This window comes from Canis lupus, chromosome 6 (assembly GCF_011100685.1).
Source record: "Canis lupus familiaris isolate Mischka breed German Shepherd chromosome 6, alternate assembly UU_Cfam_GSD_1.0, whole genome shotgun sequence".
NCBI classification, from domain to species: Eukaryota; Metazoa; Chordata; class Mammalia; order Carnivora; family Canidae; genus Canis; species Canis lupus.
In genome coordinates, this window is record NC_049227.1 from 23,630,813 (window position 1) to 23,644,910 (window position 14,098).

At 45.5% G+C, this 14,098-nt stretch overlaps 1 protein-coding gene across 7 annotated transcripts in view; it reads right to left on the reverse strand.

Moving 5' to 3' along the window:
- EEF2K (eukaryotic elongation factor 2 kinase) overlaps positions 1-14,098 on the reverse strand; it is a 65,421-nt gene that overhangs the window by 30,514 nt on the left and 20,809 nt on the right. For all 7 annotated transcript variants that reach the window (XM_038540081.1, XM_038540076.1, XM_038540077.1 and 4 more), the window contains exon 3: positions 826-926. In XM_038540081.1, the coding sequence (XP_038396009.1) occupies positions 826-926 (101 nt within the window). The remainder of the gene's footprint in view (positions 1-825; positions 927-14,098) is intronic.

Sequence of the window (14,098 nt, forward strand, 5' to 3'; positions counted from 1 at the left end):
GGATTCAGCCTAGAGGGGTCTACAGAGGTCACAGGACAAGGGGGTGGACTCCAGGATAGGTCCAACACAAAATTAGACATAAGTGTGCAACTTTCTAGAATGGCCCTCATCAGATTCTCAAGAGTGGTCCCAAATACTTGACATGAATCCTACTTCAGGCTTTTTTATGAATACACACACATAGAGGGCTTCAAACAGTGCCTGTCACATGTATTCAATATATAAGAGCCATTGTCATCACAGTTATTCTTGGTGGTGGTATTCTGTGGTATTCTCTGTTTTCTTCCTTGAAACCCCCTGAGATAACTCCTCTTTTCTGCCTTTTCAAATAGGAAATCTAGATGCTCATAGTTCCATTTTGCTAATCTTCCTAGGGCCAAGGCATCAAAAAGCCCACATGGATCTCCATGCATTCACTTTCCCTTTGATGGCAACTGTAGGAGCCATGTGGTGAGACAGTAGAACCACAAGATGGGAAAAACCTGGATCCCAGAGCGGCCCCCAAGGGTCCCTGGGCTCTCACCCAACTTCACTTAAGTGAGAAGCACACTGCTGCTGCATTGAGCCACTGGACTATTTGTTAACTACAGCATGGCTCAGGCCTGCCTGACACATATGTTAGAGGACCATCCTGAGGAGTAAACGAGATGATGCAAAGCACCTTAAGCATGCATAAATGCTCAAATATTGGCAGATACTATTATTATTCCATTCTTGACCTCCAAAGGTACTTAGGCCTCACTGATTATGAGCAGAAGCAGTACCCACACCCCCAAGGAGTCCTTGAACCTGGGGCCATGTAGCACCCCCAGACAAGCTGCTGACCTGTGACGTGTGGCACATTCCGTGGCAATATCTTCCAGGTGGAACTCAGCCCAGGGGTCAGGCATGTGTTTGGCCTTCTCAATCGCATGCTTCCAAGCTTCCTGCAAAAGGCAAAGGGAAATGTGAGACCAGGGGCTTCTGGGGCAATGCTGTCCAGCCTCCTCCCATCCTGTGATTTCCCAAGCGTCTCCCAGCTCTGGGGAGACAGACAACATCAGAGAGAGAAATATTCCCATCTATTATCCTTTCAAGAACAAAGTTCCCCAAAGGCTATTTGTTCTCACGTGGGCACAGCCGTCCCATGGGCAGAAGTGACAAATCTTAATTAACTATGAAACCAAAGAAACATAATTCACACAGGAAAGCACACACCATTTCACCTGTAAACAAAAAGTTGAAAATAAAAATAAGAGACCAACCCCTTATCCCACCTTGTTTGGACTGGCAAACATTTTAAATATTTTTTTATTATTATTATGGGGGGAGAGAGAGAGAGCATGAATGTACAAGCGTGAGCAAGAGTGGGGGTTGGGACAGGGAGAGGGAGAGAATCGCAAGCAGATGCCCCAACTAGCAGGGAGTTCAACTCTAGCCTCCATCCCAGGACCCTGAGATCATGACCTGAGCTGAAATCAAGAGTTGAATGCATAACTGACTGAGCCACCCAGGTACTCCTAGACTAGCAAACAATTTAATGACCGTTAATAACTAGTGCTGGTCAGGACACCGGGAGATGGATGCCCTCGCATAGGGTCAATGGGTCTAAAACTCCTCCAAAGGCAACCTGGCAATGTACTGAGATGAAAAATGTGAATTCTTTTATTCTGACCCAGCAATCTGACATCTAGAAAAGTGTCCTAGAGAAGTACAAACACAAATCTGCAAACATATATATATAAAAGGTGTTGTTGTGTGCAAAACTGAATTCAACCCAAATGTCCATCTGTGGGGACTGGCTAAATACATTTTGATTATATCCACTTAAAATGCTAAAGAGCCCTTCCAAACAACTGTGCTTATTATCCTATTAGTAGGAATTATGGACCCTATCAGAGCCAACATCACCTGTAAATATTGTATAAACCATAAATATGCCCAATTTTATCACCCTAAATGAAAATCGTAGACAACACAACCCTCCTAAACTCAGAATATTTCCAACCACGCTGAAGATGTGTTGCCTTTACATTAACATAATGTTAAGTTCTAGGCTCAGATGATTAGAAACAGATTTCCATGAGACATTCCAAGATCCTGGGGATGCAGGAAAATTCTTTGTGCAGAACTGCCCTGCCCATTTCAGGCTTTTAACATCCATGTCCTCTACCTTCTCAATGCCTTAGTGGCCTTGCATCATTGTGGTGATCAAAAATAACCCTCCCACCTTTGAAAACCTATTGAGAACCAGGGCTTCTGGGTACTCAGTGGGAAAGATGACCAAGGTATATTATGGAGATAAGGCTGATTCTCAACAGTATCATGACATAAGCCCATTTTTTATTTTAAAAAGCTCATTTTAGGGCAGCCCGGGTGGCTCAACGGTTTAGCGCCGCCTTCAGCCCAGGGCGTGGTCCTGGAGTCCCAGGATCAAGTCCCACATTGGGCTCCCCGCATGGAGCCTGCTTGTCCCTCTGCCTATGTCTCTGCCTCTCTCTCTCTCTGTAGGTCTCTCATGAATAAGTAAATAAAATATTTTAAAAATAAATTTAAAAAATAAAATAAAAAGCTCATTTTAGGGGCACCTGGGTGGCTCAGTCGGTTGAATGGCTATCTTTGACTCAGGTCATGATCATGGTCCTGGGTTTGAGTCCTGCGTCCAGCTCCTGCTCAGTGAGGGATCTGCTTCTCCCTCTGTCTCTGCCTCTCTCTCTCTCCAATAAATAAAAATTTTTAAAAATAATAAAAAGCTCATTTTATTGATTATAAAATCCCAAGTGGAATCTTTCCCTGTCCCCTCCAAACACTCCTCCACTCATATTCGGTAGCAATCTCTTCCTGACTTTTCCCTAAAGAATCAGAACCTCTGCCCTGCAGCCACTTGCAGAATCTGTGAGGCCCCAATTCCTTTCCAGGCCAGAGGCCTGAACCACAGGGAGGGGGCTGGATGGTGGGATGAACACTGTGGATGGCAGACCCAGCAATTCCAGACCTTCTCACCCTCCATCAGTGTCTCTCAGCCACGAGGACTAGCTCTGCAGGCTTCCCACGGACTCAGGCCCAGACAGGTCAGCACCCCAAGCATGCCCCCGGCCTGAGCCTCAGCCTCATGGCTGGGATCCTGCCCAGAAGAGAAAAGGCAGAGCAACTGAGTTTTCTGAGAAACACATGCACATAGTACATGGACAAGTATGGTTCACATGGGCTAGGGCTTCCTCACTGAGGCTTTCCAATCTCTGCAAAATCTAAAATTAAAGCCCAGGATTTCTTTCTTCCAATTCGTAAGCTAATTCATGCTTCATGAAAACACTCAAAAAATAGAGAAGACAAATTTCAAATCCACCACACAGCGTCCACCCAGAGCAACGATCGTCAATGCTTTGGACTTGTTCTTTTCCAGATTCTTCCTACGCATTTTTTGAAAGACTGGAATCACACTGTACAGCCCTTCGGGAGAGTGGGCCATGGGATCACTTTATATAGTGATCTTGATTATTTTCCTGATTCCAAATATATGATCTGCTTACTGTAGAAAAGCCACAGGCACTACAGAATGTGAAGTAGAAAGTGGAAGTACTTTCTGACCCATTGCTCTGAAAACCACAGTTGACAGCTGCTAATGTGACTACCCTGGAAGTCTGTTCTTTTGCCTTTTTTTTTTTTTAAAGATTTTATTTATTTATTCATGAGAGACACAGAGAGAGGCAGAGAAGCAGGCTCCCTGCAGGGACCCTGATGGGGGACTCGATTCCAAGACCCCAGGGTCACACCCTGGCCCGAAGGCGGCGCTAAACCACTGAATCACCCGGGCTGCCCCTCTGCCTTTGTTAACACACGGGAATATAGCACCGGGCCAGAGCCTCCCATTCTGTTCTGCACCTTCCTTTTTCCCACTGAACACTGGGCCTTGGAGGTCTTTCTATGTCATATGAAAGGCTATACAATTGGCCCAATTTCCCTTCTGCAGTTGTAAGGCATACAATATTATAAATGTGCCTTATGGTATTTCTCTAACCTTGGGCTGATGGCTATTTGGATTCTCTCCGATAATTACTAGTACAGGCAGTCAGTCCCAAAGTGAACACCCTCGTACCCAAATCCTTATGCAATTGTGCAAGATCTTGGTAGGACATATTTCTTGGAAGTGTAGTTGCTGGATCACATTTAAAATGTACAAATTTGGAGTTCTCCAAAAAATTTCTCCTAAATGACACTCCAACAGGCAGAGAACACATCACTTAATTTTTTTTTTTTTTTTAAGATTTCTTTATTTGGAAGAGAGAGAGAGAGAGCATGTGTACAAGTGTGGGGAGGGGCAGAGGGAGAGAATCTTCAAGCAGACACCCACTGACCAGGGTCCCAGCACAGGGCTGAATCCTAGGACTCCAAGGATCATGACCTGAGCCAAAACCAAGAGACAGGTGCTCAACCGACTATGCCACCCAGGCGCCCCCAACACTTAAATTTTTATTTTATTTTTATTTTATTTTATTAAAGATTATTTTATTTATTTATTCATGAGAGACACACACAGAGAGACAGAGAGAGAGAGGTAGAAACACAGGCTGAGGGAGAAGCAGGCTCCATGCAGGGTGCCCAATGTGGGACTCGATCCCAGGTCTCCAGGATCACGCCCTGGGCCGAAGGCAGGTGCTAAACCGCTGAGCCACCCAGGGATCCCCAACACTTAAATTTTTAAACACAAACATGACATCATGAATTTACAAGTTATCTGGAATAGCTAGGTCATTACTGATGTCATCATTCACCTATGGTTCTCCACTGTTAGACTTTAAGCTTGTCACTGATTTTTCCCTGTTATTCCCTGCCACAGACATGTTTATAACTAAAACAGTTCCTGAATCTCTGTGCTTAAAAAAAAATGAAAAAGTACCAGTCTCCTCTCATATTCTGGCAGCTGTGAACAGCAGAGACAGACTCTGACCCCAGCCTGTCAAGGAACCTGCAGTGTTCTGAGCCTGCCCAAATGGGTGCTCTGTGCAGGACACATGGCTCTCCAGCTGCACTCTCTCAACCAGTGACTCAAACGCTCCCTGACTCCCCCATTCAGTGAGGAGTACCAAGAGAAATTACCTCCTGGCTGGAGGCTGTGGCTCCAACTGAAAACAATCAAGGAAAAAAGTATTTAAGAATTTGAGGGTGTGGCGTTTCACAGGATCAAAATTACTTTTCCCAAACCCAGAAAAGAATCATGCTACTCCTTGTTGGCAACTGATGGGTTTAATGCAACTAACTCTTCTTTTAAAGCACAATATAAAAGGTCCTAGATGAAGATTTGTTCCCTGGACTTTGGTTTCCACCCACGGCTGTGTGAATCTCCATTTCCTTGTTTACAAAAGACAATGAAGAATGTTTTGACTACTAGTGGCCAAGTTTATTCCTGCCCCTACACCTGGGGTAGACCTGTTTCCCCCTCCCAGAAATAGTGGCTCGTTGAGGTTGCAATGCTCATTACAGTTCAACAGGCCTGTAATGAGCTGCAAATCATTGGTGTTCTATTTTACCCAACAGGTTAATTAAAACAGGTGTTTATGGAAGCCTGAGAAGTAGGTACTTCCAGACATGGAGGGGAGTGGAAGCTGGTACTGTCACCTTTGACAGCCATCTGGCAGTGCTTTCACTGACTTGTGACGCAGTCATCCTGATCACCAACCCAGGTGTGCACAGGTGAGGAGCCCAAGGATGGGTCTGTGCTTACAATGCCAGACGAAACTCAGGCATTGCCAAAAACCTGCCTGTCCACAGGGGATGATTCCATACACTTGGTATAGAAGTATCAGCCATTAAAAAGATCAAGGTGTGGGACACCTGGGTGGCTCAGCTGGTTAAGGATCCAACTCTTGGTTTCAGCTCAAGTCATGATCTCAAGGTCCTGCGATCAAGCCCGCATCAGGCTCCACGCTCAGTGAGGAGTCTGCTTCTCCCTCTCCTTCTGCCCCTACCCCTTTACCGCCACTCATGCTCTCTCTCTCAAATAAATAAATAAAATCTTTAAAAATAATAAAGATCCAAACTCAGTTGTTGGTGTGGTATCTTAAACAGAACAGGAGACCCAGGGGAGGCTCTCAAAAAGAAAATCATAACCCTGCCTAGAGAACAGAAAAACCCTTGGTTCTTCAAAGCCTGAGAGTACAAAATAAAAATAAATCCATAAATAGTAATAATAGTAACAACAAATTTCCTGTAATATGCCAGAAGTGAGGCCAGATGTTCGGGTCATGCCTTTGCCATTTCTTTGCAACATAGGATGTTACTGCTATTGGCGCTGTATTTATATCACTACTCTTACTACCAGCAACACAGCAATCAAGACCTCCGATCTTCTGTGGGGAAGAATCTGGAGGCTGCCTCCAATCTCCCTGAAATATCAGCTGTTGTTCTCCCAGTGGATGTTATAAAATGTTTTCTCCCATCATTCTTTCTGTAGACTCTAAGAAACTCGTAGCTCTATGTCAGCCTGGCTTGCCCCTCCTGGCTCACAGTCTAAGGGTTAATCTATACGCAAAGACACATAGAAGAAGCAGGAAGAACTGGGGAAGTTCCCTTGTTCACTAGGGAAGAGACCACAGTGCTGTGCGGCTGCCCCACTCTGGACCACGTGCAACTAGAGGTTTTAGGCAATTTCCATGAAACTCAGCATTGACTACTGCAGCAAAAAACTAGAAAGTGCCTAAGTATCCCCCACAAGAAGCAAACCTTACAGTGACTGTGCTATGGCCATACAATGGGCTGAAGGGGAGCCATTAAGAAAAAAGATAAACTAGATCCACATTTACTAATATGGAAAGATATGCACCATTTGTTTGCCAAGAAAAACTGTGCTTACCAAGAGCATATAATACACATGATCTTATTATTGTCATAAAAATCCCTATTTAGTCAAGTCTATATTTATAGTGAAATACAGAAAAGACTGAAATAGGGATGCCTGGGTGGCTCAGCGGTTAAGAGTCTGCCTTCAGCCCAGGGTATGATCCTGGGGTCCCAGGATCAAGTCCCACATCAGGCTTCCTGCATGGACCTGCTTCTCCCTCTGCCTAGTCTCTGCCTCTCTCTCTCTCTCTCTGTGTCTCTCATGAATAAACAAATAAAATCTTAAAAAAAAAAAAAAAGAAAAGACTGAAATTAAATACACACTAGCACCTGAATAGCAATTATAGCTACACTCTCATCGTTTTCTGCAAGGAACACGGATTACTTCTATAAGCAGCTGAACAAATTATTGCCAAGGAAACACAGCTAAAAGTCCTAAAGAAGTCAAAAAGAGTAGTTGTTTCTGGTGTCCTCCACCCAGTCGGGTTCAGAGCCACGGCTGGAGAGGGAAGGATGGGAAGGTTGGAAATAATAACCAGCAAAGGTGGTGGCACCTGGGTGGCTCAGTCGGTTAAGCATCTGCCTTCGGTTCAGGTCACAATCCTGGGATCGAGCCCCACATTGGGCTCCCTGCTCAGTGGGAGTCTGCTTCTCCCTCTCTCTCCACCCCTCTCCCCACATGTGCATGTGCACAGGCATTCTCTCTCTCCCTCTAATAAGCAAATAAAATCTTTAAAAAATAACCAGTAAAGCAGTAACACTCCCCAGGGTGGCATAATGCCCTTGCCCCCGGGAAGCCCCTCCTGAGACAGATTCCTAGCTTGCACCTCTGAGGCTCACAGAGCAAGGTGGAAACTTGCCTATAGACCTGCAGCAACCAGGAACTGCAGACCCAGAACTCAGACCAAGGCCATCAAGCCCCACTCCCCTGCTCTTTTGCAAAAGGAGAACCCAGCAGAAAGTATGACCACATGACCCAGCAATGCATTCCCAAGTATCTACCCAAGAGAAATGAACACGTGTCCACATGACTCGTATATCATTATTTGCAAAAGCCAAAAGGGAGAAACAAACCAAATGCAGTGCAACTGATGAATAAAATGTGGTCCATCCATACAACGGGGTAGTATTCAGCAATGAAATACACTTGCTTCTGTGTGGATGAACCTCGAAAACACTGTACTAAGTGAAAGAAGCCAGACGTAAAAGACCCCACGTTATATAATCCTATTTATATGAAATGTCCACAACAGGCAAATCCATAGAGATTGAAAGTAGATTAGTGGTTGCCATGAGCTGGGTGAAATGGATCCATATATGGGGGGTGCTGTGGCTAAGAGGTGTGGGGTTTCCTTTTAGGGTAATGAAAATTGATTGTGGGCTAAAATTAGGGCTAAAATTGATTGTGGTGATATGGATGTATAATTGTGTAAATATACTTAAAGCTGCTACACTGGATATTTTATTTATTTTTAAAGATTTTATTTATTTGAGAGAGAGATAGGGAGAGAGAGCACAGGTGGGAGGCAGGGAAGAGAAGCAGGCTCCCCACTGAGCAGGGAGCCTGACACGTGGGCTCGATCCCAGGACCTTGGAATCACAACCCAATCTGAAAGCAGATGCTTAACTGACTGAGCTACACAGGTGCCCCTGCACTGGACATTTTAAATGGGTAAATTGTATGTTAGACGAATTATATTGCAATGAAGCTGCTAAAAAACATTTGCAAAGTAAAATTTAAAAAGGGGGCCTCTGTATCCTAGCATATTTCCACACAGGATTTGAGCATTTTATTTTTAATATTTTATTTATGAAAGAGAGCGAGTGAGCGAGCATGAGGTAGGGGAGGGGCAGGTGGAGAGGGAGAAGCCGACTCCCTGCTGTTCAAGCTCCATCCCAGAACCCAGAAATCATAACCTGAGCCAAAGGTTAACCATCTGAGCTACCCAGGCACTTTGGAATTGAGCATTTTAGCACATGCACAGGCTTCAGACAGAGGAGTCCCTGCAGTCGGGCTTGTGTCCCCTCTTGTTTTTTAGATACCAGGTCACCGGGTGGCCTCCTGCCCACTGCCAGTGTCACCCTCTTTTTCCTTCATCTGCCCAGCAGGCCCTCAACTTCTGGAGGTCCAAAGCTTTCTGGATGCTAGATGCCTAAGCTTCCCTGTCAGATTCTGCATTTCCAAAGCAGTGGGCAGAGCCCCAAGTCATAGAGCTTCCTGTGGCCACTGGGCAGGGACAGAAGCCCAGTGCCGCCAGGGTGGGGCTTCCTGGGGCTCTGGTGGACAGGGATGTCTCTCTTCCCAGTGAGTCATCAGACACTGGCATCTCAGTCTCATTCTGGGGTAATTGCTGTCCTTTGAGCAAGCTGTTAGAGTCACCCTTGGTGGACTGAAAATCTAAGTATAATCACCAAAATCTTCTGACAAGGGACAAGGGCATGGGAAGTAGTAGCAACCTCTTTGAAGAGTAGTTGGCACTGCCCAGCCAAGTTCTAAATGTCTGGCTCCAGCCATTCCACCCCTGGGGATTTATCTGGCAGGTGTACTCCTGCATGGGCACAGGGACATATGGACAGAAATGTTTATGGAAGAGCTGTCTGTAGCAAAGGACTGGAAACGACCTTCATACAAGGTCCATGAGGGATGGGTTCAATACAACATGGGGCATGCAGACGATATTTAGCCCTCAAGATACAACAAAATAAGCTGCAGCACGCTGCAGTCACAAGAAGGGTCAAGCGATTAAGATCTCAGAGCATCAGGTTTACTCTCTACAGCCTTCCTCACAGGACTGCTATATAGCTCAAATGAGCAAAGTGTGCAGAGCAGTGCCCGTCCTTCCCATGGTGGCTGTTACGTAAGTGCTAGCTGATGGCAGCTCGTCTGTGCCAATATGGGAAGACAGCCACCAGAGTGCAAAACAGGTTTAATAGTCAACTAACATTTCCGTAAAAGAAGAAAAAGGGAGGGTCATATATACATGTACATGCTTATATATGCAAGGAACAATTCTGGAAGGACATACCCCAGGGAAACAGGGATCAGAGGAGTAAGGCTTACTTATCACTATTCCTTGGATATAACTCAAATTATTTTTACCCTGTACATATTTAAGTATTATGAAATATATATGCATTTTAAAGTCTGCTTAGATATACATATACGGAGATTTATTACAGCACTGTCTGTAAAGAAAAGAAAGGAGGAAACAATCAAAGTGTCTCCCAAGAGGGGAGCTGGCTAAAAAAATTCATGTACATCATGTGCCAGAATATAGTTCACTCTAAAAATACAAGAGAAAATACAAGAGGCGAGGGGTGTCTGAGTGGCTCAGCTGGTTAAGTATCTGACTCTTGATTGTGGCTCAGGTCATGACCTCAGGATGGTTAGATGGAGCCTTGTGTCCAGCTCTGCACTCAGTGAGGAGTCTGCTTGGGATTCTCTCCCTCTCCCTTTACTCCCCTCCTCTCTCTAAATAAACTTTAAAAAAAAAGAAAAAAAAAAAAAAGAAAGAAAAATAAAAATAAAAATGGTGAGAGGGGCGCCTGGGGGGCTCAGTCAGTTAAGCATCTGCCTTTGGCTCAGGTCATGATCCCAGGGTTCTGGGATCAAGCCCCACATCGGGTTCCCTGCTCAGTGGGGAGCCTACCTCTCCCTCTCCCTCTGTTGCTCCCCATGCTTGTGCGTGCTCTCTCTGACAATAAATAAATATTTTTTAAAAATTAAAAAAATAAATAAAAGAGGAAGGAAGGAAAGGAGAGGTGATCTATATATGCTGATACGGAATGATCCCCGAGATACACCCAGACCAGGAAAACAGTTTTTAAAAATAAAATTTCCCGTTTTATTAAAAAATTTTTTAAAAATTAAAAACATATATATGCTCATTCTAGGCAATGAAAAAATGACAGAGCAGTAGAAAGGGAATATGATTGTTCTAGATCCTGTCCAAAGACAATCCCTTTTGGTGCACTGATATACTTCTTTACCGGGTTTTTGGTTGTGTGTGTATGTGTGTGCATGCACGTGTGAGTGTATTTTACAAAGCTATAACTGTACTCTATATTCTACCATTTGAATTTAACTCCAGAGCAGAAGCACTTTACAACTTTTCCACATTATTGTAAACTATAAACATCCTCGCTTGGCTGTCTGACATTCAAGACAGCGGTGAAGGACTCTGCCACTATTCCCCAGGGAACTAGGAGGAAGGCCTTGATAGTGACAGAACTGGACTGTTCACAATACATGCCTGGTACCTGCCAGGGTGGTGCCTCTTTGGAGGAACTCGAGGTGGCCACTTTGGTTGAACCACCCAGGTTGCCATGTCGACAGTAAACAAAAAAACACTTGAGCTTTGTGGAGGAGCACCAGGGAGAGGGAGGTTTGGAAAACTGAGCTGCTGTCCCCCTCTGAAGCTGCCACAGGCAACAGGAACCACACAGAGCCGGCCTTCGGTTACCTAGGACGGTGGGCAATGAAGAGAGGCACGTCTGGTCCATAACTGGTCATTCTACAAGTATAGGGGATGGGAAGAGCCATCAGTTCCCAGCCTTGCAGGCCGCTGCTGAGTCAGAGGATGACAGATGCCCCAGGGGATGCACAAGAGATAGCCAGGGCAGGGTGTCTTAAAACCACATCCTGAGGGAGCCAGGACAATCATTTTAACAGACCAGACTGAGACATCGGTTTAAAGAGGTTGCAGGCAGAGGCGTGAAAAGGGAAACCTATTCTAGGAACAAGGAGCAGTGTGGGGTGAACAGAGCCTACTTGAAGGATCCCTGGGGACCACGAGTGCTCCCATCCTCGGTGAGAATTTTGAACTATGCCTTATAGAAATTTTGAGGAGGGGCAATTTATTGATTTGTTTGGCAGAGGGGAGGTTACCTGGCTGTTTTGTTTTATTTTTCTTCTTCTACAAGTCCTTTTCTGCACACAATATGTATATGTAGTTCAAAATTCCTGAATGTTCAAAAATACATATAACGTGGATAAAGTCTCCCATAACGGCACCCTCTCCCCCAGAGAGAATCACTGTTAACTCTTGGGTACAAATTCCTCCATCAGTTTTTGCTATGTAGATGCTAAGATGTGTGTATATAATTTTTTTTTATAAATGTGGGACTGTATTGTATTTCAATTTGTTTTTTTACTTACCAGTATTTAAAAGTAAAAATAGCTAACATTGTTTATTCTAATTATGTCCATATTGCCCTATGGCTTTTCATGGATCTTCCCTCCTCCCCCGCCCAAATACACACACACACACACACACACACACACACACACACACACACACCATGGCACTGTTTTCAAGTCAAATCACATGAAAACATCATCTTTGTTTTAATGTAAATACAGTATTCTCTTAAGACCATAGTTCATAATTTAAATAAGCACATTTGAGCTATTGCCATTTTTTCTTTATTACAAACAGTATCTTTGCATATGTAAATTTGGATGCTGATATAAATACCTCTGTACCAGTTCTAAACTGAGGTGGGTACCCCCTCGTGTGGGCTTTGCAAATACATGGCAGGGAACATTTTAGGTTGCCATAAAAACAGGGGAGAGGGGATCCCTAAGTGGCTCAGTGGTTTAGCGCCTGCCTTTGGCCCAGGGCGCAATCCTGGAGTCCCGGGATCGAGTCCCACGTCGGGCTCCCGGCATGGAGCCTGCTTCTCCCTCCTCCTGTGTCTCTGCCTCTCTCTCTCTGTCTATCATGAATAAATAAATAAATAAATCTTTAAAAAAAAAACAGGGGAGAATAGTAGTACTTATTGGGTGGGGGGCAGACATGCTGAATATCCTATAATATATGGGATAGTCCCACCCAATAAAGAACTGTCCCTCCCCAAATGCCTATACTACTTCCAGTGGGAACACTTTGGCTGAGGACGATTCTCTGGAGGTCTGCTATCTCCAGATGCCATAGGAACTGTATTTTTTATTTTAATAACTATTGTAAAATGGCCCACAGGGGTTTATGTTTTATATGAATGTTATCCTTTAGCAAGAGGGCACCCAAAGTGAGTTCAGCATTCCTCCATCTCCTCCTTGATTATTTTTTTTAAATAATTTTGTTTTTTTTAAGACTTTATATACTTATGAGAGACAGAGAGAGAGAGAGAGAGAGAGAGAGAGAGAGAGGCAGAAACAAAGGCAGAGGGGAGAAGCAGGCTCCATGGAAGGAGCCTGATGTGGGACTCGATCCCAGGACCCCGGGATCACACCCTGAGCTGAAGGCAGATGCTTAACCGCTGAGCCACCCAGGTGTCCCTCCCCTCCCTGATTCTGAATAAAGCACCTACGGTGTGCAGAGCATGGCCCCAGCCCTGGCACTAGGGATGAGAGATAAAGAGGCCACAGTGTCCTGCCCTTGTGAGGCTCACATCCTCAAGCCACAGGTGCAGACAAACCCCCATTCAATGGCAGACTCAGTCTGCACTTCCTTTAAAGGCTTCACTGTAGTCACATTTTGTGGTCAGGGGCTGGCCATCCGTACCTGAGACTCTTTAGCTCCTGGGCCCTCTCAATGTCTTCCAAAAAGCCCCCACCAGGCTCATGGTTTCTCTGGACAAGAAGCTATGAGGTCTGACCCCCCGACTAGGAGGCCACCAGGATCCTCCTTCCCTGGAAGCAGTCCCTCTTCTGGGACACCGCCCCCCACTCCCTCAATCTCATGGCCTGGGTCAGAAATGACTGGGTCAGACAGAGAATGCCTGATCCAGGCTGGGCCAACCAGATATTCACCCCCAGCGACTGGGTTGGAGGGGTCAAATCTGTATTTGCATGTGGCTCCAACTGTAATAAGGGGGCACTGGGGCAGTAGGGGTCCACTTTCCTGCTAGCTAGACTGAGGCAGAGAAGAATGAAGGACAGGTAAAGAGAGACAGTCCTCCTGCCTTCCGGTTCCTAGACTCATCCCCTGAGAGACCAGACACAGTTTCTTCCCCTGGGTCCCAAGAAACATTCCTGGACTGTTATAATAAATACCACTTCTTCCCTTGAGCTGGTGTGAGCTGGTGTCTGTTTCTTGAGCCCTTCAACCCTGAGCCCTCTGCTGGCACCTGGGTCCCCTCAAACCAGGTACAGGATATCTCAGGGATCTCTGTCTCCCCAAGCCTCCCTGGCCCACAGCAAACAGACAGAAGCACTGGGCTGCTCCCCAGTCCTTCCCACACTGCCCTCCGTGGGGCTGAGTGTGAGTTTCGGAGGCTGGCTGAGGTCGGCAAAGTGGGGCAAGCCACAAGCTGACCCTGCAGGGGCCCCCAATCTCAG